This window comes from Lepidochelys kempii, chromosome 1 (assembly GCF_965140285.1).
Source record: "Lepidochelys kempii isolate rLepKem1 chromosome 1, rLepKem1.hap1, whole genome shotgun sequence".
In the NCBI taxonomy this organism is placed as follows: Eukaryota; Metazoa; Chordata; order Testudines; family Cheloniidae; genus Lepidochelys; species Lepidochelys kempii.
In genome coordinates this window covers 199,357,334-199,381,919 of record NC_136380.1, presented here as the reverse complement: position 1 = coordinate 199,381,919, position 24,586 = coordinate 199,357,334, and the positions used below count along the sequence as shown (strand labels likewise).

The window sequence follows — 24,586 nt, the reverse complement described above, 5'->3', positions numbered from 1 at the left end:
TGTTCACTGCGTGCTGCAGCAGAGTCTGATAGAACTGTCTAAGAAGACCACAGTAGTGAAGGGGTCACACGACCCACTTCCGGACAGGTCACCCCACCCCGGAACTCGCCCTGATTGGTCAAATCTCCTCTCAGGACGAAACCCATCCTGATTGGTAGAGGGCAGTGGGAGGAGTTGTTAGAGGGATCACATGACACACCTCGCATCCGGTCATGTGGCCGCCTCCCACTGCCCTGTACCAATCAGGAGGGGTTTCAGCTGCTGGGGACCACCCCCGAGAGGAGATTTGACCAATCAGGGCGAGTTGGCTGTGTGTGTGCTCCACCTGGTTTATTGTTGACAAAGCACAGTTTTAGCACCCCGTAGACTCGAAAGGGATACTAAGACATATATGCCCGTTACAATGGAGCAGCTCAGTGAATGGCGGGACTTTCTCTTCCCCACTTGGGTGGACAAAGACACATCCCCTGTGACCCCTCTTTTATACGCTGATACAAACAAGTTATATATTGCCCTTCTGATGTGGTTAGTTACCATCCTTTACCTTGTACATGTTGGTTTGATCAGAACATCTCTATCTGTCACCCTGACCTTACCTTTAGGAGGGGTCAGTGTGTCCTATGTTATCTTTGGGGAGTGTGCTTATACCATACTTGGTATTGGGGTGTTCTGATACTAATCTTCTGGAACGTGTTTACATGAGTGTCCTGTGCCTAGCACTTCTTAGGGCTGTTTGCGTTTTTGCAATACCAGCCTTGTTCTTGCCAGGTTCTGTGAACTTGCACATAGGCTTTTTTTGTAACAGGGCCTGACTTCTGCTCACAGCCTGACTTTGCTTTATATCAGCAGGGCCTGACTACTTCAGTTCAGGCCTTCGGCCTTATACCACGCCTCATGTGTCAGACTCTTTCTTTCTGTTACAGCCTGAAAAGATGGATAAAAATGACTAAACAGGCTTTCTCCATCTCTAACTTCTGTGATACCAAACCACACTGAATTAGGCCATTGGCTGGATGTTTCAGCTAAAATATTCATCAAGGAATCAGTTAATTATATTAACATTCAGATGGTCATCATTGGGGCCCTACCAAATTCATGGTCCATTTTGGTCAATTTCACGGTCGTAGGTTTTTAAAAATCGTAAATTTTGTGATTTCAGCTATTTAAATCTGAAATCTCACAGTGTTGTAATTGTAGGGGTCCTGACCCAAAAAGGAGTTGTGTGTGGGGAGGTGTTGCGGTACTGCTACCCTTACTTCTGCCACCGCCAGCAGCAGCTCACTGCCTTTGGAGCTGGGCAGCTGGAGAGCGGCGGCTGCTGGCCGGGAGCCCAGCGCTGAAGGCAGAGCCACAGCCAGCAGCAGCGCAGAAGTAAGGATGGCACGGCATGGTGTCGCCACCCTTACTTCTGCACTGCTTCCTGCAGAGCTCGGCCCTCAGTCAGCAGCCGTCACTCTCTGGCCGCCTAGCTCTGAAGGCAACAGCGCAGAAATAAGGAAGGCACGGTATGGTATTGCCACCCTTACCTTTGCGCTGCTGCTGGCAGGGTGCTGCCTTCAGAGCTGGGGACCTGGCCAACAGCTGCCACTCACTGGCCACCCAGCTGCAAAGGCAGTGCAGAAGTAAGGGTGGCAATACTGTGACCCCCTCCACTCCCTCCACACAGCCCCTTTTGGGTCAGGACCCCCTGTTTGACAAAAGCTGGTCTTTCCCATGAAATCTGAATAGCATAGGGTAAGATGGGTGGGCAAACTATGGCCCGGGGGCCGCATCTGGCCCTCCAGACTTTTTAATCTGGCCCTCGAGCTCCCGTCGGGGAGCAGGGTCTGGGGCTTGTCCCGCTCCGGTGCTCCAGCCGGTGAGTGGGATTGGGGGCTTGCCCTGCACTGTGTGGCTCCCCGAAGCAGTGGCATGTCCCCACTCTGGCTTCTATATGAAGGGGCAGCCAGGAGGCTTTACACACTGCTGCTGCCCCTGCAACTTCCATTGCCCGGGAACCGCTGCCAATCGGAGCTGCGGTGGTGGCGCATGTGGACAGGACAGCTTGCAGAGCCACCTGACCGTGCTTCCACGTAGGAGCCAGAGGGGGGACATGCTGCTGCTTCTGGGAGCTGCTTGAGGTAAGCGCTGCCTGGAGCCTGCATCCCTGCCCCCTCTCATGGGCCCCAACCCCCTGCCCCAACCCTGATCCTCCTGCTGCCCTCCGAACTCCTCTGTCCCAGCCCGGAGCAACCTCCTACAGCCCCAACCCCTCATTCCCAGTCCCACCCCAGAGCCTTCACCCCCAGCTGGATCCCTCCCCCCCGAACCTCAACCCCCTGCCCCAGCCCAGAGCCCCCTGTGGCACCCTGAACTCCTCATTTCTGGCCCCACCAGAGAGCCCTCACCCCCTCCTGCAGCCCAATCCCCAATTTCATGAGCATTCATGGCCCGCCATACAATTTCCATACCCAGATGTGGCCCTCGTGCTAAAAAGTTTGCCCACCACGGGGTAAGAGCACACAAAAGACCAGCTTTCACAGGGGGAGACCAGATTTCATGGTCCGTGATGCATTTTTAATGGCCGTGAATTTGGTAGTGTCCTAGTTATCATTAGGCTTCTGAGCTAATACCCATTGCAATACGTGAGGCAGGCCACACCTTTCTTAGATCTATTGATTATCTGTTTGCAGAATGGTGAAAGTGACCATGAATTTGTTCGCATTTGGAAACTTTTCTTCACAACTGTGAAAGCTAGAAGAATTCTTTCCTTTTAATGAAAGTTTAGAGTCTGTGGAAACTGCTGGAGCCACCAAAGAAGTGTTGGGATGGTGTGCCAGCCCTTTGCACCTCATTTCAAGCCTTGTGGCTGCTTTTTGCAAAATTCAATTTTCATAGACACCTACCCATTTACCTTTGAGATGTGTTACCGGCTGAGCAAGAATCCCCTGGTAAAGGAAAGGCATTTCCCAGTGCAGACATGGCTACAGAACAGCTGTTGAAAAGCTACTGTACAAGTGAGATCATTATAACTAAGGCTGTAAGTCAGTCACAGAAGTCACGGATTCCATGACTTTGACTTTTATGCAGCTGCAGCAGCTGATGTGGTTGATCCCAGGGTCACCCAAGCAGCTGACCCCGGGACCAGCTGCTGCGGCAGCCCCAGGGCCAGCTGCACTGGCCACTGCCAGAGCAGCAGAGGTGTCAGGGGCCTCGGAGCAGCGGGCAGCCAGAGGCAGTCAGCCCCTGCTGCTGGAGCAGGGCCCAGCTGTCAGCCCCTGGACCCCCCCGGCCCCGAACATCAACGCCCCAGGAGAAGCTAAGATTTAGTCAGGGGTATTTGTAGTAAAAGTCATGGACAGGCCAGGGGCCATGAATGTTTATTCACTGCCCATGACTTTTCCATGACTTCTACTACAAATACCCATGACTAAATCTTAGCCTTAATTATAACGCTTTTTGACAAGGCCTGAGGGACATAGCATTGGCTCTTGTCTCACCTCTTCTGTACAGAGGTCGATTAAGGTTTTGGGGGGTCCTTCCCCACCCCTTCTGCCTGAGGCCCCACCACCATTTTGCCTCTTCCGTCTGCGGCTCTTCCCATAGCCCCACCCCTTTCTGATCCTTCCCTGGGGTGCCCCTGGAGGGTCCTCCCCATTCTGCCCCCCTCCACTGCAGCCCCACAACCCCTTTTGCTCCTTTCTGCTCCCCTCCACTCCAGCCCCAGAGAAGCTCTGTCCCCGTGCCATGGCCTGGGGCCACAGCAGGGCATGAGAGCTCCCCCAGTCCCAGGGCCGCAGCCGGGGTCTGGGTGCTGGGGTTTCCCCCCCCACCACCTGCTTTTCTGTGGGGAGCAGGGTCAGGCCCTTGGGCTTTCCCTGCTGCCCTGTGGCTTCTGCTGCAGAGTGGGTATGGTGGGTACTTGTGGGGAAGGGGGCGGCCTTCCCCCATCCTGTGGCTGCTGCTGCAGAGCAGGGTCAGGGCATGGGGACTTTCCCTGCCCCGGCAGCCGGGGCTCTGGGCTTCCGCTGCCCAGCCGTGGATTTTTTCTGGGGCCCCTGGACACAGGCCCCATTGCTAATCCACCACTGTTTCTGTAAGCTTTATTTGTCATAATTGTCTTTGGTCTGATTCCACCACCCTTGCTCATGTCAAGTAATACTTTGTTAAATCAATAGTCCCATTGAAAGAAATGGCCCTGCTTTGTATATTGAAGTACTGCTCAGTAGGCTAAATTACAGAACCTTAGTCATATTGAGTAGTACCTTAACTTGTCAAATAGTCCTATAAAACCGCCTCCAAGAAGTGCCCTTTGTAGAGTGCTGTGCTATTTATTGATTAAATATGATCTATAAATGCTCGGTGTTAGGTAAATAAGACCTTGTTTCATGGCTATGACAGTTTCCGAAATAACTCAGTCTGTGTTGGGAATGTTTTAATGCCAGTGTTTGACTTCAAATGTTGCTTGCGTGCTGATGGGTACCCACTTTACCACACACAAATCAAATCAAATCCAGACAATGGTAACTAAACTAAAAATCCCATCCTAAGCCATATTATGTTCTTGGTTTCTGTGCTACCCCTGAAACCAAATGTTCATAAGACAGGTACAATTTAAAGGAAAACATAATAAATTCGATATGTTTGATGAGCATGCATATTAAAGCTCTGTTTGTTCAACAGCGTTTTCTGTAGAAGGTGTGTTGTTGTTGGTAATGGAGGAGTACTTCGAAATAAGACACTAGGGGAGAAAATTGACTCCTACGATGTGGTAATAAGGTAAGTTGTATCTCTTCTTATAAAACAAAGTTTTTATGAGCTGCTTCGGAGTTTTATGAGCTGTTATAGGTTAACCTGTTTAACAATAAAATTCCATTCTATCCTGGATATTCCTGACTACTTCAAGCAATTTGTAAAACAATAAATTGTGTGATACTATATTCTTTATAATTAACAGATAACACTGAGTGATGGTTAAGGTTGCACCAAGACCCATCTCACTCACCCATACCTTTGAAAACAGGGAAATAACAGATAAAAGGAAAAGTCTCTAACATTCCTTGCCACCTTCATTTTGCTGTTTACAGCTCTCTCCAAAGGCCATTCATTTACATCCCCACTGCATATAGAAAAGTAATATGTACCCCAACTTTATTCAACAAGCTGTCCACAGCGGCACTTAGGTCAGTGTAACTTATGTCACTCGTGTGTGTGTGTGGCTTATTCACACCCCTGAGCAACATAAGTTATACTCACATAAGTGGTAGTGTAGACATAGTCTCACATTCAATTTGTGACCCCCAGATCCTTTTCAGTAGTACTGCCACCTACCCAGTGATTCCCCAATCTCCTACGTGCTTGCAACCCCTCCCAGCTTAGTGTCTTCCACAGATTTTATATGCATATTCTCCACTCCAGTGTCTGTGATGCTGGCTACATCATAGAACCATAGGGTTAGAAGAGATCGCAAGGGTCATACAGTCTAACACACTCCCAAAATGCAGGATTTATTGTGTCTAAACCATCCAAGACAAGTCATAATTTAGTTTATGTACTAATATTTCCCATTCTTCCTGTTTATTCCCCATACTCCTTGTATTTCTCTATTGACATCTAGGATTTTGAGCAGATTCCCCCACATATTTCCCTCTTGTTGCTCCTATGACACTATTGCAGTTTTCGATGTCTCTGCCCCTCCCAACATTTACCTTCTGGTAAGGTTGCCCTTTTTTCCTCATGGGGTTTTGTCACCTGCCCCCTTTGAACCTACTGTAAAGCCCTTCTCACTAGGGTGGTGAGTCAGTGCACAAAGATGCTCTTCCCCTTCCTGAAGTCCTGTGGTGGGGAGGTAAGCCCTATGTTGGATACACTAAATCTACCTAATGCCTCTGTCATGAGAAGATAACTCCTGAACTGTCTTAATAGCGTCTGACTTCATTAACGTGCCAGCCAGCACTACTCCTGTGTCTGCATTCTACTTTAGGTCATTTAGTAACAATATTGGCTTTGATTAGTAACATTGTATAATTTGTTACATCTAATATCCTGGGACCAACACAGCTGCAACAATACTGCAAACAATGTTCGAGCTGTAACTTTTAAACCTTTATATAACTCTTTATACAAAATATGTTGCCACTTTTAAACAAACTCTATTTCAGTCTTCTCCTAGAAAAGAATTTTGCATTCTTCGTTTCATAGCTCAGAGTGCTATGATGGTTTTAAAAAGGGATCCCAAGAAAATGTCAGGCGCCAGAAAAATTTTAATCAAATTTTAATCCTAGCATAACTTTACCTGTTGTGGTACCACCACCAAACTTCTTCTTATGGTACTGATATACTGTTTCAAAGGTATATTGTGGTGTAAATTCAAACAGTGCTTTACAAATACAAGACATGCTCATTCTCCATCAAGAGCGTACAATCTAATGGCATTAGTTTGCAGACAGTGCCTTCTACAGCCAATAGTCGATCTCTTTAGAGTAAATAGGACCAGTCATGGTAGTAAGCATTATGCTGCATAGCAAATGTTTGCAAGGCCAGGCAGGCCCTGAGAGAGATGAGAAAAAAATACATGAAAATTCAGGAAAAGGAAAATTATTGCGAAGAAGGAAAGATAGCAGAATTCTTGGAGGAAGTAGCTTTTAAGGAGGGTTTTGGAGAAGGGGGCAGAGGACTTGATGGACATGAAGTAGTAGTGTTGTAGGCATTGCAAACAAGATAATAGACCGGGGGTTCTCAAATGGGGGGGTTGGACTCCTTAGAGGGTCCTGAGGTTATTACATGGGGGAGGGGGGTCGCGAGCTGCCAGCGTCCACCCCAAACTCCACTTTGCCTCCAGCATTTATAATGGTATTAAATAAATATATTTAAAAGTGTTTTTAATTTATAAGGGGGGGTCACACTCAGAGACTTGCTATGTGAAAGGGGTCACCAGTACAAAAGTTTGAGAACCCCTGTAATAGATGATGCAAAGCTTAGTGCAGAAAGAGCTGAAAGGAGCAGTGAGGGAAGAGGATTGGGAAGAATAAAGAGAGAGCTGGTGTTCTAAATAAAGTAGCACAACAATGAATCTAACTTTCCCCTTAAGTAAATCCTGTTTTTTAAAGGTTTCAGAGTAGCAGCCGTGTTAGTCTGTATTCGCATAAAGAAAAGGAGTACTTGTGGCACCTCAGAGACTAACCAATTTATTTGAGCATGAGCTTTCGTGAGCTACAGCTCACTTCATCGGATGCATAAAGTGGAAAATGCAGTGAGGATGTTTTATACACACAGACCATGAAAAAATGTGTTTATCACTTCAAAAGGTTTTCTCTCTCCCCACCCCACTCTCCTGCTGGTAATAGCTTATCTAAAGCGATCACTCTCCTTACAATGTGTATGATAATCAAGGTGGGCCTGAGGAGGGAGTCTACATAGCCAGACAATCCTTCTGTCAGGGTGCCAATGCCTGAGATGATGGGGCTCCCAGGATTTCCAGGTTTATGGATCTTGGGTAGTAGGTAGAATATCCCAGGTCGGGGTTCCAGGGGTGTGTCTGTGCGGATTTGATCTTGTGCTTTTTCAGGGAGTTTCTTGAGCAAATGGTGTAGTTTCTTTTGGTAACCCTCAGTGGGATCAGAGGGTAATGGCTTGTAGAAAGTGGTGTTGGAGAGCTACCGAGCAGCCTCTTGTTCATATTCCGACCTATTCATGATGACAACAGCACCTCCTTTGTCAGCCTTTTTGATTATGATGTCAGAGTTGTTTCTGAGGCTGTGGATGGCAGAATTATGGCAGAATTATGTCAGCAGGATTGTCTGGCTATGTAGACTCCCTCCTCAGGCCCTACGCTACCAGCACTCCCAGCTATCTTCGAGACACCACTGACTTCCTAAGGAAACTACAATCCAAATCGGTGATCTTCCTGAAAACACCATCCTGGCCACTATGGATGTACAAGCCCTCTACACCAACATTCCACACAAAGATGGACTACAAGCCATCAGGAACACTATCCCCGATAATGTCACGGCAAACTGGGTGGCTGAACTTTGTGACTTTGTCCTCACCCATCACTATTTCATGTTTGGGGACAATGTATACCTTCAAATCAGCAGCACTGCTATGGGTACTTGCATGGCCCCACAGTATGCCAACATTTTTATGGCTGATTTAGAACAACGCTTCCTCAGATCTCGTCCCCAATGCCCCTACTCTACTTGCGCTATATTGATGACATCTTCATCATCTGGACCCATGGAAAAGAAGCCCTTGAGGAATTCCACCATGATTTCAACAATTTCCATCCCACCATCAACCTCAGCCTGGACCATTCCACACAAGAGATCCACTTCCTGGACACTGCAGTGCTAATAAGCGATGGTCACATAAACACCACCCTATACCGGAAACCTACTGACCGCTATTCCTACCTACATGCCTCCAGCTTTCACCCAGACCACACCACACAGTCCATTGTCTACAGCCAAGCTCTACGATACAACTGCATTTGCTCCAACCCCTCAGACAGAGACAAACAAGATCTCTATCAAGCATTCTGACAACTACAATATCCACCTGCTGAAGTGAAGAAACAGATTGACAGAGCCAGAAGAGTACCCAGAAGTCACCTACTACAGGACAGGCCCAACAAAATAACAGAAAGCCACTAGCCATTACCTTCAGCCCCCAACTAAAACCCCTCCAACGCATTATCAAGGATCTACAACCTATCCTGAGGGACGACCCATCACTCTCACAAATCTTGGGAGACAGGCCAGTCCTTGCTTACAGACAGCCCCCCAACCTGAAGCAAATACTCACCAGCAACCACACACCACACAACAGAACCACTAACCCAGGAACCTATCCTTGCAACAAAGCCCATAGCCAGCTGTGCCCACATATCTATTCAGGGGACACCATCACAGGGCCTAATAACATCAGCCACACTATCAGAGGCTTGTTCACCTGCACATCTACCAATGTGATATATGCTATCATGTGCCAGCAATGCCCCTCTGCCATGTACATTGACCAAACCGGACAGTCTCTACGTAAAAGAATAAACGGACACAAATCAGATATCAAGAATTATAACATTCAGAAACCAGTCGGAGAACACTTCAATCTCTCTAGTCATGCAATTACAGACATGAAAGTTGCGATATTACAACAGAAAAACTTCAAAACCAGACTCCAGTGAGAGACTGCTGAATTGGAATTCATTTGCAAATTGGATACAATTAACTTAGGTTACCTTGCATAATGACTTAGCCACTCCCAGTCTCTATTCAAGCCTATTTCCCCTTGTTTTTTCCTACCCCCCCGCATTCCTCAGACGTTCTTGTTAAACCCTGGATTTGTGCTGGAAATGGCCCACCTTGATTATCATACACATTGTAAGGAGAGTGATCACTTTAGATAAGCTATTACCAGCAGGAGAGTGGGGTGGGGAGAGAGAAAACCTTTTGAAGTGATAAACACCCATTTTTCATGGTCTGTGTGTATAAAACATCCTCACTGCATTTTCCACTTTATGCATCCGATGAAGTGAGCTGTAGCTCACGAAAGCTTATGCTCAAATAAATTGGTTAGTCTCTAAGGTGCCACAAGTCCTCCTTTTCTTTCTGTTTTTTAAAGTTATGTGACAAGGGTACATAGCTGACCTATGGTGTCTTTTTAAGTCCATGAAGACTCTTTAAAATCAACATGTATATACGGTAATCATTAACATTACATCAGAAATAAACTCACTTATTACCATGGACCTGTCCCACAAATACTGGAACCAGCTGTAACAAATAGAATTTTCCATAGTTTCTTTCTTCTTTTAAGTATTATTCATTTCCAAGCCCCTGCCCTGAGGAGTCTGCAGCCTAACTCAGACAAATGTGATACACAGTGTCATGTTTTAGACAAAGTGATAGAGATCATCTTCTTGAGATTTTGTGAAAGCAGTGGATTTTAAGGAGGACTGGGAGAGTTCTTAGCATGTGAGGATTGGCAGATGGTTCCAAAGAGTACAGGATAGCCACAAAGTAAAGGATGTGCGATGGTGATTTGTACTACTACTTCCACCACTCGTCAGCTTGTTTAACTCTTCAGGGCAGAACAGAGTCCCCAATATCTTGGCTTCCCCCTTTTCTTTAATTCAGTGTCTCTGAGAGCAGCAGTCACTCAGCATTTACAAATATTAATTAAAAAAACCCCCAGAAACTATATAAATGCACCACATAGGTTAAATTAAAACTAGGTAAATGATGGACACGGTCTGAACCCTAATTCTGTCGAGATATAGAAGAGAATTAATTCTCTTCATTTATCCAACACTTGGGGGGTTGTATTGTCTTCTCTGGAACCTGGATCTTCCAGCAGTTAATCAATAGCTATCCGTGCCAGGGCTTTCCTGGGGTGTTTTCACCACATTTGAGGATCTACCTAAGTATAGGATACACTGTCTCCAGTTCCCCCTCTTTCTGAGCTGTTTCTCCAGCACAAATCCACCTTCAGCTGACTCTCCAGCAGGTACTACTGGCCAGCAACTTTTCTAGAACGTCCCTATCCGTAAGTGTACATAGATTTACCCTGAGGAATTGCCAGGGTGACTCTCCTGTTGTCTGCTCTAGGACAGTTTAGCTTTGTAGTGACCAGTTCTACCACATTTGTTACTCTCCCATCTTGGCTGTCAATTTACTAAACAAAAGAAACAAGAAAACAAAGGGCCTGGCTTCCTCCATCATGACTTAGGAGAAAATTGCTACTGAATTAAACTGAACTAGATAATCTGAAGTTTTAAGGCAGTATTCGTTTATGGGCCAAGTCAGAGGGAATCTTGCTGGAGTGGGGCTGCATGGTTGGCAATATTGTCATTTATTCTGAACCTTCTTGACCACATTTCCTAACAAGTTTGAAGACCCTGGGCTAAATTGTCAATGCAGGATCTACCTGCACATCTCCCAATTAACATTATTAATAAAAGTCACACTGCTAAATCCTTGTGCTATTTGCCCTGCAGAGCCCATCAAAATGGATTTATGGTGATCCTCTCTGTATATATTTTTTTCTCCCTTTGCCTACAGAATGAATAATGGTCCCGTCATAGGGTACGAAGAGGATGTTGGAAGGAGGACAACTTTCCGACTTTTTTATCCAGAGTCTATTTTTTCAGATCCAATTAACTATGATCCTAACACTACTGTAATTCTTCTTGTCTTCAAACCACATGACTTAAAGTGGCTCTGGAACATACTGAGTGGTCATAAAATAGTAAGTTTAATTTATTTATTATATTTAGTTAGTTTTGGTTCAAATTGTCTTGGCTTTGATTATCTGGGCTGAGTGTATGCATCAACCTCTTTGTAGTACTCTTGGAAGTAAAGTGCTGTAATAAACTGAAGTAATTATCAGAACAGCTCATGCTATGTTCCTACAATTTAGCTGAAGACAAGAAAAACTTTGGAAAATAGTCTTGGTCAAAGCCTCAGCTGATGTCAATCAGTATAATTGAACTGAATGGAACTACAGCAGTTCACACCAGCTGAGGATATTACCCTCTGTTTTGAAACCATTCTACCTGTGTCATATAGTTTTTGGATTCTTTCCCCCGTCCCAACCCCCCCACACCAGGCCCCAATTCCTTCCTCCACAGTTTTATATTGCTAGGAATATATGCATGGAAACAGGATTTTATTTTTTTAAGTATTCATCCCCACTTGCTCTCTGTTCTGCACCTAAATGAGAATTATTTTGATCCACATTGGATCAGGGAATGGGAGCTCAACTTATTTACATGGCAGATGGAGAAGGAGAATTTTTTTATAGGACGTGGTATTGTTTTAACACATAAGGGACATTAGGCTTGTTTCTGCTCTCCCTTACTCTGGAATCACTGGGTTATTGGGGAAGGTGGACTAGATGATCGGAATGGCCTCTTTTAGCCTTAAAATTTATTAAACTTCAGTTGAATTACTCCTGATTTTTATACCAATTCAAGTGAGATCAAAATCAGTTACTCCATTTTCAAAGTGAGTGATAAGCACAGTACCTGCCAACATTCTCAAAGCAAACATCAGTAGATTCTGAATTTGCATAAATGTATGTAACTTGCATCATTTTGAATAAATCTGCATAGTCTATAGGGAAAACCCTGTAAGGTAGAATTGGCAACCCTGTAAGCAGCAGAAGGAACTAAAATCAAAATGAATTCCCTGTCCGTACAAACGAGCAAGCAAAGTACAGAAAATATGACTGATCAACCAAATTGTCTCAAAATCATATAGGCCAAATTCTGCCTTCAGATACATAGGTGAAAGTGCTGTTGACTTCAGGGGGAGATGTCCCCATATATCTGAAGGTATCATTGGGCCCAGTGTTTTTCTAACTGTTCTATACTGTGCCAGAAATACTACTGGTGGGTATTTTATATACAAGAAACTCCATTATTTTTCTTATACTCAGTGACATTTTGAGAAATGTAAAAAATCAAAGACTCTATCATGATTTTTATTTATTTATTTATTTTAAATCATGTGTGTGGCTTCTCCTCTCTGCCCACTCCAAATGCATGACGTGTGAGTTAGACTTAGAGATGCTACAGAAAAGCAAAATCAACTAAGCCTAAAAGTAAAACAGTATATTTGACTATTACAGAATACTAATAGTTTCTGGAAGAAACCCGCCTTGAAAATGATATATAAAGCTAACCAAATCAGGGTACTCGACCCTGTCATTATCAGAAAAACAGCACATGAATGGCTTCAGTTCCCAACAAAGTTTCCCAGAAAAGAAGTAGGTATATTTTTGTTTGTTTCCAAGTAGATTATATAAAATTATCACCATAATCTGTTTATTGTAATTCAGTATGTTGAAAAACCTCTTTCAGGTTTACGCTATATTATTGTTTTTTGGGGTTCTTTAAAATAATTTCATTGACATTTTCATTAGACAAAACCACGCCATGGCCTTGTTTAGTCATTGACTATGAAGCACATCTGTATGTCTTAAAGTGTGCAGTATTTCCCATGCTTGTTTTGTAGTTTTAACATGAGTTAACTGGTTGAGATGAGCCCTACAGCTTAAGCTAACACACATCAAAAATAGACCTTTTATCCTAGTGTGGATATGGCTTCTGTGTCTACATAGATTCATGTAGCATATACATACAGAGGAAAAGAATACATAATAGCATGGGTGGGGAGAGGGGCTATAAAGACTTCATCATAATGGATTTGGGCTGGCTAAATTAGCCACTGGAATGAGATGAGCAACATTCAGTCCTGGAAAAATAGTGGTTTTAAGGTGTAATGGCTCATAACTAGAATGGAAAGCTTTATATCACTGGCTTCTATCCTTGCCTTCCAATAGGACATAGCCCTCACTTCAGCCCTGGAAAGTTCATAGACATTGCATCCCAACCATACAGCATTACCATGCATGGAAAAACTATATAGGTAAATTTTGCAGAAGTTAGTAAAATGTATCAGTTTTATTTTTCCTCCCCCATCCTCAGTGAGATTCATGATACTAAGCTTTTAGTGTTGGAGGAATATGAAAAATGGTGCCAATGTGGTTTTTATTTTAAACTGCCTGAAATATTCCTAAAATATTTTTGTTTATAAAACATTCAGCATAAACAGAATACCTAATGGTGGGGTTTGTTATAAAGATTTTAGTGGCACTTGCTTAGGTTGAGGTGTATATCAATTGAGCAATAGGGGCATCCTCAATTAAACCTTTCCACCATCTGCCCCAGAGAGTCTTTCAGCATTTAATGCACTGAAGTGTGTGACATCTTACCCGTTCCTTCAGAGATTAAAAAAAAAACATTGCCAAATAGGTAACACTGCTGTGGTGTTGAGTAGAGAACCACAAGAGAGGGAGAGGATACTTTTCTCAGTGGTGCCGTTAAGACTGGGCACTGGCATAGAAGTCCAAGGAGTCACAAAACCAGGAAAAAGAAAGACGTTTAGCCAGGGACGCCGGTACAGAACCCAGATTCATGGTTTTGTTATTCAAACATTGTTTTTAATGATGAAATATATTTGTAATTTATAACAAGACCCTCTGCATTTGGGGGCTATCATTCCTTAGTGGGCTCCTGCATAGTTCTGTCCTCTTCCAACAGCCTCTTAGCATTCTAGTGGAAGGAGTGCCATCAAGTGGTAGCTTTGCAAATTGAGGCAGAGCATTGCGATTGACGTAACCTCTTATTTTTATATTAAAATAATTGTAATTGATAGTTTCTTTCTAAAGAATGTTCTAACAGAACTGTAGGTTTCAACCTGTAAACCTTCTTTGTGTAGGCAAGATTGATCTTAGACTGCACAGGCCTTTGTGATGTTAAGTAAATAAGCTTCATCTGCCATACCCTGAGGCCACAGACTAGTTGTTACACAAAGTGCTGTATCATAAAAGAGCAGCTGACGCCCCATGGAAATCTTTCCAAAGTATCCTCTGTAGAATAAATACCACATTTGTCTGATTTGACCTTCCTAATAGTTCTTGCTAAGCATATTTGATCTCCATGAAAGCAAATTTATCTGTTCCTGCTGCTTTTTTTTCTCTTACATTAAATCACAACTTGCATCTGCTAGCTCAGATGGGTTCTTTGGAAAGGACTGGAATGTCACAAAGGTGTTTGCAAAAAGAAAAGGAGTACTTGTGGCACCTTAGAGACTAACCAATTTATTTGAGCATGAGCTTTCGTGAGCTACAGCTCACTTCATCGGATGCATACCGTGGAAACTGCAGCAGACTTTATATACACACAGAGAATATGAAACAATACCTCCTCCCACCCCACTGTCCTGCTGGGGTGGGAGGAGGTATTGTTTCATATTCTCTGTGTGTATATAGTCTGCTGCAGTTTCCACGGTATGCATCCAATGAAGTGAGCTGTAGCTCACGAAAGCTCATGCTCAAATAAATTGGTTAGTCTCTAAGGTGCCACAAGTACTCCTTTTCTTTTTGCGAATATAGACTAACACGGCTGTTACTCTGAAACAAAGGTGTTTATGGCTTCAAATGGGAGATAAAGCAACCGGAGCAGAGGAGAATCTAATGACCCTCTCAAGCCCCATAGACAGAGTGACCAGATGTCCCGATTTTATAGGGACAGTCCTGATATTTGGGGCTTTGTCTTATATAGGCACCCATTACCCCACACCCCTTGTCACGATTTTTCACACTGGCTATCTGGACTTCCTATCCACAGAAAGCCCAGTGGTTTTGTGAACTCTGTTAGGAAATATTGTCCCCCTTAAAGGTGGCCTCAGCCCCTTCCGGGAGTGTCATGGGGTCAGGATAGGCAGGAAGCCTGTCTTAGTGGCAACTACACTGCACCGCTGATCAGGAGTTGCCAGAAGTAAGTGCTGCCTGGCGGGAGGCTGCACCCCAAACCTCTTCCTGCACCCCAGCCCTGAGCCCCCTCCCAGAGCCAGTACCCTGTACCCCCTCCGGCACCCCAGCACTCTGCTCCATCCCGGAGCCCCCTCCTGCACTCAAACGCCTTCTCAGAGCCTGCACCCCACACCCTCTCCTGTACCCCAACCCCCTGCCTCCAGCTCAGCCCAGAGCCCGCACCCCCTCCCGAACCGTAATCCCCTACCGCAGCCCGGTGAAAGTGAGTGAGGGTTGGGGAGAGCGAGTGACGGGGCGGGGAAGGGGGGATGGAGTGACAGGGCGGGGCTTTGGGGAAGGGGTGGGGTAGATCCTGGGCTGCCCTTAAATTCAAAAAATGATCTTGGGCGTAAAAAGGTTGGAGAGCCCTACAAGAGGTCATCAGATAGATCCAGTAGTAACAATGAATTGAATATTCACATAGTCTTCCTCTGCTCTGGTAATACATTTTAATTGGCTCTTCAGAATTAAAAACTGGACACTGCTCATAGTTATCTTTAATGTACAAAGTGATGTTTTGACTTCTGTGGTGTGGATATATGTTGCTGGGTCTAGTTCTAGAGACCTAAACAATTTCATCACTCTTGACAATTTTTCTTCCAGAAGAAAAATTTTTTTTTCTTTCTGAAATTTCCAGCTCTGAAAAAGCTCAGAGCTACTTTTAGCAACGTTGCTAACTTTTTAGCACTGCAGAGTCATTAGTGCATTTTATGTTGTTGTTAAAACCCCCACTCTTGGATTTGTCTCCTTATATCAAGCTGACAATTATATTTGTTTGTTTGTGCTTTTAGAAACCCAAACATCCTACAACAGGGCTAATTGCCATCACGATGGCATTTCACATATGCAGTGAAGTTCACCTGGCAGGCTTTAAGTACAACTTCACTGACCGAAACAGTTCTTTGCATTATTATGGCAATGAGACCATGTCTGAGATGATTGAGGTAATGTACTATTTTCTTTTATGGGAAATGCTTAGAGAAAAATAGTCTTGTGCTAATAAGTTGGGAGACACAATGGTCTGAAAGAATGAGCATGGTTGAGGAGTCGGAAAGTCTTGAGTTCTATTCCTGGCTCTAGTACTGATTGGCTTTTTGGCATTAGGCAAGTCACTTTACCCTGCCTCAGTTTCCCCTTCTGTAAAATGGGTGGAGCTGGTCAGAAGTTTTCCAGTGGAATGTTTTTCTGTTGGAAAATGCCAGTTAGTCAAAACTGACACATTCTGCAGAAACATGTCTGTTTCATAGAATCATAGAGCTGGGAGGGACCTTGAGAAGTCACCTCATCCATCTCCCCCACACTGAGCCAGGACCAAGTAAACCTACCTAGACCATCCTGGGTAGGTGTTTCTCTAACCTGTTCTTAAAAACCTCCAGTGGTGGGGATTCCACAACCTCCCTTGGTAACCTATTCCAGAGCTTAATGACCCTTATGGTTAGAACATTCTTCCAAAAGTCTAATCTAAATCTCTCTTGCTGCAGATTAAGCCCATTACTTCTCCATGTCCCTGGAAAGTAGATAAGAACAACTGATCTCCATCCTCTTTATAACAGCCCCTAACACATTTGAAGACTGTTATTAGGTCCCCCTCAGTCGTCTTTTCCCAAGGCTAAACATGCCCAGGTTTTTTAACCTTTCTTCATAGGTCGGGTTTTCTAAACTTTGTATCATTTTTCTTGCTCTCCTCTAGACTCATTCCAATTTGTCCACATCTTTCTTAAAGTATAGCACCCTGAATCGGACACAAGTATTTCAGTGGAGATCTCACTAGTGCAGAATAGAGTGGGACAGTTACTTCAGGTCTTCCATATAATGCTCCTGTTAATGTACCCCTGAACAATATTTGCCATTTTCACAACTGCATCACATTGTTGGCTCATATCAGAGATGCAACCAGAATGACTCCTGGCTCACATCAACTTGTGATCCGCTATAACCCCCAGATCCTTTTCAGCAGTACTATCACCTAGCCAGTTATTCCCGATTTTATAGTTGTGCATTTGATTTTGTTTTCCTAAGTTTAGTACTGTGCCCTTGTCTTTATGAAATTTCATCTTGTTGATTTCCGACCAATTCCCCAATTTGTCAAGGTTGTTTTGAATTCTAATCCTGTTCTCTAAAGTGCTTGCAACCCCTCCCAGCTTGGTATCAGCTACTCATTTTATAACCACACTCTCCACTCCACTATCCAACTCATTAATTAAAATATTGAATGGACCTCGGACCGACCCCTGTGAGACCCCACTACATAAACCTTCCCAGTTTGACAGCGAACCATTGATAACTATTCTTTGAGTATGGTCTTTCAACCAGTTGTGCATCCACCTTATAGTAGATGTCATCTAGATCACATTTCCCTAGTTTACTTATGGAAATGTCAAGTGGGACTGTGTCAAAGCCTTACCAAAATCAAGATATATCACATCACAAGAACAGCCATATTGGGTCAGACCAAAGGTCCATCTAGCCCAGTATCCTGTCTTCTGACAGTGGCCAATGCCAGGTGCTTCAGAAGGAGTCTACTGTTTGCCCCCTATGCAGTAGTCCAGGGACAATGTCAAAGCAGAAAATTAGGTTTCCACAAATCTTCCAGTGGAAGAAAGGCAGATTTCAAAACTTTCCTGCCAGGCAGGTTTCTGTCAGAAGGAACCGAGGAGCAGACCCACACAATTTTTGCGTGATGGGAAGAGAGAGCAGAGCTGGCCTTGAGATGCTGGGGTTTTTTCTGCTCCTTCCTGCCCTCTTGTGGAAATTATTTGGGCTGGCAGCTACTTTCCTTTACACTCTGCCCTGTCTGAAATTTTTTGTTGGCTCCTGAGGAGTCAGGGGGAGCTCTGCTTGACAGGGCAGCGTTGGCTGCTGCTGTAGAAGAGGCAGGGAATGAGGAAAGACAGATGGCCAATCAGTTGAGGATTTCCCTAGGTGGGGTTTTTCCACAGACACACAGAAGGGTCAGAAAACCACTAGTCTGTCCCCACAGTATTTGGGAGGTTTGTGTAGGGCCTGATCCAAAACACATTGAAGTCAGTGAAAAGACTTCCATTTACTTCAATAGGCTTTGGATTGGGGCTGAGGAAGAGGAGATAGATTGGAATTTGGAGGGAGGGGCTGTTTTTGATGTATTGTCTAGAGACTGACTGATAGGACCCAGACCTGCCAAAAATTCGTCTGTGCACTATTCATGAAATCAGGTGGAGCTTTAAAAATAAATTCTTTTCCAATTCTGTATGAAGAAAGAAGTTTTCTAAATATGTATATTTATCTATTTCATATAAGCATGGTGTGGAATCCTGGAAGTTAGTCATGGAAGAGGCCTCTGAGGTCACGCCCAGTCCATCTCTCTGCCACTGATAGATTATTCCCTGCAGTATAGTTTCTAATATGAGTCTAGTCTGGTTTTGACTTCCACCACTTCTCTTGGGAGGCTATTCCTCAGCCTTTGGATATATGCACACTGCACGCTTCTTTCAGTGGCTGTAGAGTACATACCCAGGTAGCACCCCCAGCAAGGGTATAAATAGCAGTGTAGCCAGTGAGGGACAGTTTAGGCAGGTATAGTATGGACACACCTGAGTACATGCCCTACATAGCTCTCTACTCGCTCAAGCTGTGTCTCCCTAGCTGCACTGTTATTTTTTAGCAATGTAGTGTCCCGTTGCTCGAGCCTTTTACTGCCAGAGGTAAAGACTCTGTCAGTGGGGAAGGGCTCTGGCAGGGGGTGGACTTTCCTGCTGCCACCCCCTGCCAGAGCCTTTCACTGACACATCGCTATGTGCTACAGTGTGGATGCAGCCTGCTTTTCACTGCTGCATGTAGCTGTATGTACACTATATGTTGTCACCAATGGTGTGCAGAGTAGGCGTAGCCTATAAGTGTATGAGTCCCTTCCCACAAACGTTTCTGGCTATAGCATTATGTGAGTAATCCATTTGATTCATGGAAAAGAGCGTACCTTTGTTGTTTGCAGTAACAATTTGATTTTGTCTTGTTTCCCCACACCCCGCCCCCCCTTCAGAATGGATACCACAACATCATTGCTGAGCAAACGTTTTTGAAGTCGCTTATAGATAAGAACTTTGTGATCAGCTTGACATGAGACTGAATAGACAATGGCAGAATGATCACTATTTTCAACAAGATAGATTTTATTTTTTGTACTGTATTTTTATTTTTTAAATGCCATATCTATTACTGAAATATTTAAAAGAAGCACGGATGCCTCATAAAGGTGGCGGTAGTGGGGTGCCACTGTCTAAGACTGATGATGAGTCGCTATCTCCTGGACACAAGTAGAGTGAACTGATGTCTGTGACTCTGTTTAATTATGAAAAAATACAACCTTCAGCTAAAAAATATCAGGGATATATAAAAATATGATGCACACCATTTATTTAACAATAAGAAAAAAAAATTCAGCAACTGATGTCTTTTCCGTATCTTCCTTTCCTGTTGCCCAGAGACTTGGAAGGCTATGAAATAATTGATAAAGGGATACAAAGTCTTTCACCCCTCTCTTCTGGTTTGAAAACGATTTAGGATAAGTGTATCTGCAAATCATTACTATCTGAAGGATGTCTAGTAGCTGTATAGTATATAAAGTGCATTTTTAGTCTCAGTCCACCTCCCAGAGGGCAGATGTCCACATCATAGAAAATCACCTTCATAATTCACACAAACTGGTGTTTTCTTGTTGTCTATCTCAACAAAGAGGCCCCAGACTGAACTGCCCATGGACTTCTGGATATAGCATGTGTACACCTGGGTTGGAGACCCACTGGTATAACAGTGTGGGGAAGTCTGGATTGATTCTGCTCATGCTGTATATAATATATGGATACATTTGTTCTCAGTGCTGTCAGTCTGATTTATTTCACAAGCACCTGAATTCATTTTTAAGAGGTAAGCACAATCTCCTTTAAACTGTGGAATTATAGAAGAGTTTTAAATATCTGAGTCGTTTTGACACTACTGTGCAGTATTGACCATTTTCAGATGGATTCGCAACCAGAACACCCAAATGAATATGAACTAGAATCTTGAGTTTGTAAATTAAAATTTCTTTCAAACAAAATGTCTTTGATGAATAGATTTCCCTCCCCTCCCCAAACACACACACTCCAGAAGCCTTTGCACTTCTTATTCTCCCAAAGATGAAGATATATTTTCCAAAACAGCACAATTCCCCTCACCATAACAGGTAACTGTGAAGGGTTTCAAGAGCACCAAGAGATCATCACATGCACCAATCATCTTCTATATTTCTTGACAGAATGAGCAAAACAGCATCTGAGACACACATTGACCAATTCAGAGAATTACAATTTTGTTTTTATCTGGCAATTCCTTTGTCCTCCTTTCCTTTTATTTTTTCCTGTTCTCTTGAGTTTTAGGCTCCGTGTGTGTGTAACAGTTTCAGAAGTGCCTAAGTGATTTAGGCAACTAAATCCTATTTTCAAACGTGATTTACGTACTTTGGAGCCTAAATCCTAACTCCTAAGTGCCTTAGTCATTCTGAAAATGGGGCCTAGACTTCTAAGTCACTTAGGGTCTTTTGAATTTTTTTACTCAGGATCTTCAACTATAAAATGTTTGGTGGGATAGTCATATATTGTGAACCAGTTTTCTCACAGAAGTCCATAGTAGCTCTAAGTGAAATCTGCTTGAGAATGTCACCAGGAGCTATGAAGACCTAAGTTGCAAAGTAAAATTCCATTCTAATCATCCTATAAGGTACATTAGTCAGGGGAGGTACGTTTTAAAGCTCTGTGGTCAATTGATCGATCTTCTAGGAATCAGAAAATCACAAAGAAGTATGTTTCAAAGGAATTTTGAAAGTGGATAACATAATCTAATATTCCACAGCAGATATATTAATTTGAACAGAGATTAATCTAAAAAACTAGGAGTGCAGGATTGCCTTCTTCAGAAATGAGGGCATGAAGCAAAAGACTGAATCTTGCTATAGAGTATTGACCACTTTTTCCTTGCATCATAACTGTAAAAGTAAGCAAGTACCTGATTTAGATTACAGTGAAGTGGTCAAAGATTTTCTATTACACATTTTCTATTTCTGTCTGTCAGAATTGTTACAAGTATTTTAAAAAATTTATATGGGTCTCACCGTCTCTCTCTCTCTCTTTTTTTTAGCTGCTTGGTTCTAATGAGTGCTATAATTTTTTTTATCCCCGATGGTCTCAGATTAAGCTTGTTGGATTAGTCAGGCCTAAGCTCTAGTGAGGCCACATCATACTACATTTTGTAAGGACGTGATGATTTTGAGTAATTCCAAATGTTTTTAGAAGGTGATATTGAGGCTCTTGCTCTGTTAATCATGTTTTCTATTTTTCTCACCTCCACACTGCCATCATTTTTAGGCCCTTGCTTGAAAATTTATACGCAAATTGATCCATTGTTTTTCACAAGACCTTGAAGCTGGCTAGCATTCATTTCAGTTCATTTAAAAGGCTTGTTTGTGTGGAAAGAAAACCATGAGGAGGTGCATCAGAAGAATTACAGTCATTATTTTTATGTGTCTAGTGCTGTTGAGAGAGGTTTTTATGTAATTACTACATGTGCGGCTTTCAAAAAGCACTCCGCATCAGTGCTGGCCTAACTCTGTACCCCTTGAAGACATTGGTAAAACTCCCACTTCCGTGGAAGCAGAGTTATGCCAAAAGTGAAAATTCTACCTTATAAAACTAGGAACACGGCAGCCTCATGCTGGTCCAACTACATGAGGTCTCTTAAGTATCTGTATAGAACCCATTACATTCTGGCAGTATATAGGTAGTAAAGACTTGTACCAAAGTGTCCAACTGTATCAAAGTGTCAGCGTTTAGTATGATAGTATCACAGGATCGCTTTCCAAAATTAGCTATATAATTTTCCCTCTCCTTTTGAGCAACCCCTGATATTTATCTTTATCATTTCTCTTTCCTTTCCACCTTCTTCCTCATTGAAGAAGGGATACAGCAACACATAGCTTTGGAGAAGTGATTGTTCCTCATCTATACTTGTTCTCCAAATTGGTGTCATCCATAAATCTACTCTCATCCACCTACATCTTTTCTTAAGTTCCTGTCATATGTTTTTTTGTTTGTTTGGAGACATAGAAATAAGTCATGGGTAGGTTTCAGCCAAAAGAGCTGACAACTGGGGTTTGTGACAGTCTAGTTAGTCACCTAAACTATACACACATCACCAAATGGTGACAACTGGGAAGGGGGAGATGGTTGTGAGGGAATGCAAAGAGAACAAAGTTAAGCTTTCAGAGCACTCCAATACATGCTTTGAATGCTACATATATAGAGCAGAGGGTACTGTCTTCAGAAAGCATAATTTATGGGTAAGTAATTTTATCTTTGATACTAAGCAGTGAAATAATTATTACAAAGATTTTTTTGGTAGCATAATGCAGGCTTTATAGAATTCTGTATACATTGGACCTGTTTCTCCGCTGCCATGTACCCTGTGTCGTTATTTACACCTGGGGAATGTGGACACCACATGGTTTCAAATCAGAATAGTAGCATTTTGCACCCATGTTGCACAGGTGTAAATAACTACACAAGGTGCTAGGTAGTGGAGAATCAGAATCATGGTGTCTGTTTTAAATATAACACATTTTTCAGGTCATCCTGTGCCACTGTTATTCCAACTTGCGTTGAGATTTTTCCTTTTAAAAATAAGTTGAGCAATTGGAGGAGGAACTTTTTCTAAGACTCGCTTTCTACAATGGGCCACTCTATTAAAAGCTGCTTTTTAATTTGATATCTGCAACAGTACAAGTTGAAGTCCAGGATACTGCAAGCTGTAGTTCCATGTAGCGTGCCAGTATAACTGCCGAATACTAATGAATTTATTTTGGTTTTCCTTCTGTCAGCTGCAATAGACCATTTGCTTTAAGGCCCCAGTCAAAATACCACTGAAGTGAAGGAGAGTCTTCAGTGGCCTTTGGGGAAGATTCTTAAAGCAATGGACTGAGCTTGCTGTGTTGTGAAAGTTATCTTAATTTCTTCAACTGTAACAATTAAGGGCAATTCTGAGATGTCACTAAAAGACAGGTTACAGATTAATGCACGAAGGATGAATCTGTGAGTGTTTAATGCACATCTGTAGATTACATTTCAAATGAAAATGTATTATTCCTATTTTGGAATGACAAGAAGGGTGTTTAATAATTAGTATGTGACGTGTATTGTTATGTACACAAATAATATACTTATCTTTTTTCCAAACACCCTTACAGGGCACTTTTACATATTTTCTTAACCTAAAATATGGGAACAGGGGTGTTGTTTGTGTGGCTGTGTTGTTTGTGTATGTGTTTTAATAATTTTAAGAGTATGTGAAAATCAATGTTTTGTTTTTCTGGTTTCAATAAATATTTGATTTCATTTGCTGTTTGGCTTGATTTTTGTGTGCCTTTTACACAAACTCTATTTTGACAGTCATTGGCTGTTAACAGGTATTTTAAGTGGAGTTTTGAATATTGTGAGTCAGATTATTTTCCATATAATCTGTTTTAAGGACACTGCCCTCTTCAGGCACATTTTAGCAAATCACAGTGCTAGACCTCATTACAGCACTATATAAATGATGTATGGTGGCTCTATCATTGCCGTTCAGTTGACACATTTAATTTGATAAAGGAGATGTCAAGTTTCTATGGTGGTGGGTAGAGAAATGGGGAGGGAAAGTGCCATCCATGTAACTTTAACATGAGCCGTAGCATAGTGCACAAATGATACACTCTATCAGAACGGTGGCTTTTGCTTTCTCAAAATTGAGGGGCAGGACAAAATCACTCTTTTTTGGGAAGATTGACACTTTGCAAATTAGGTTTCAAACTACTCTTTGCTGAGCAAAAGCAAAATCTTGTCACGGTTGGTGATGGTAAATTTCATCAAAGAAGAAAATTCTCTTAGAGGCAACATTTTCATGGGTTTTTAATCTTGTTCATCATGAGTCGTGTCTGGAAGCTCAATAGGAAGAGCTTGAGGAAACAGGAAGCTCACGAGAGACTTCGGAGGAAAAGCAGAGAAATACTAAAGAACATATTGTTTGCCTCAGTGCTATTTGTTTTTTCTCACTTTTTCCCCCCATGAACTTGAGTTTGGAAAAGAAAAAGCCCTTTCTTCGGTGTGTGGTTTTAGGGATTCTGAGTGTGGCCCAGTGTTCAAAAAGAAGAAGAAAAAAATCCACCATGAATGAATATGCGGGCACA

At 42.9% G+C, this 24,586-nt stretch overlaps 1 protein-coding gene across 7 annotated transcripts in view; it reads left to right on the top strand.

The window, feature by feature from the left end:
- Positions 1-23,727, top strand: part of ST3GAL6 (ST3 beta-galactoside alpha-2,3-sialyltransferase 6) — a 177,970-nt gene extending 154,243 nt beyond the window's left edge. For 5 of the 7 annotated variants that reach the window (XM_073307840.2, XM_073307832.2, XM_073307822.2 and 2 more), the window contains 5 exons: positions 4,663-4,758; positions 11,043-11,229; positions 12,613-12,750; positions 16,152-16,304; positions 19,376-23,727. In XM_073307840.2, coding sequence (XP_073163941.1) covers positions 4,663-4,758; positions 11,043-11,229; positions 12,613-12,750; positions 16,152-16,304; positions 19,376-19,456 — 655 coding nt within the window. In that variant the 3' untranslated portion in view covers positions 19,457-23,727. Of the gene's footprint in view, positions 1-4,662; positions 4,759-11,042; positions 11,230-12,612; positions 12,751-13,326; positions 13,413-16,151; positions 16,700-19,375 lie in introns of those variants that run through there. The other 2 variants (XR_012154502.2, XR_012154504.2) reach the window with 2 other exon arrangements.
- The last annotated feature ends 859 nt before the right edge of the window (positions 23,728-24,586 follow it).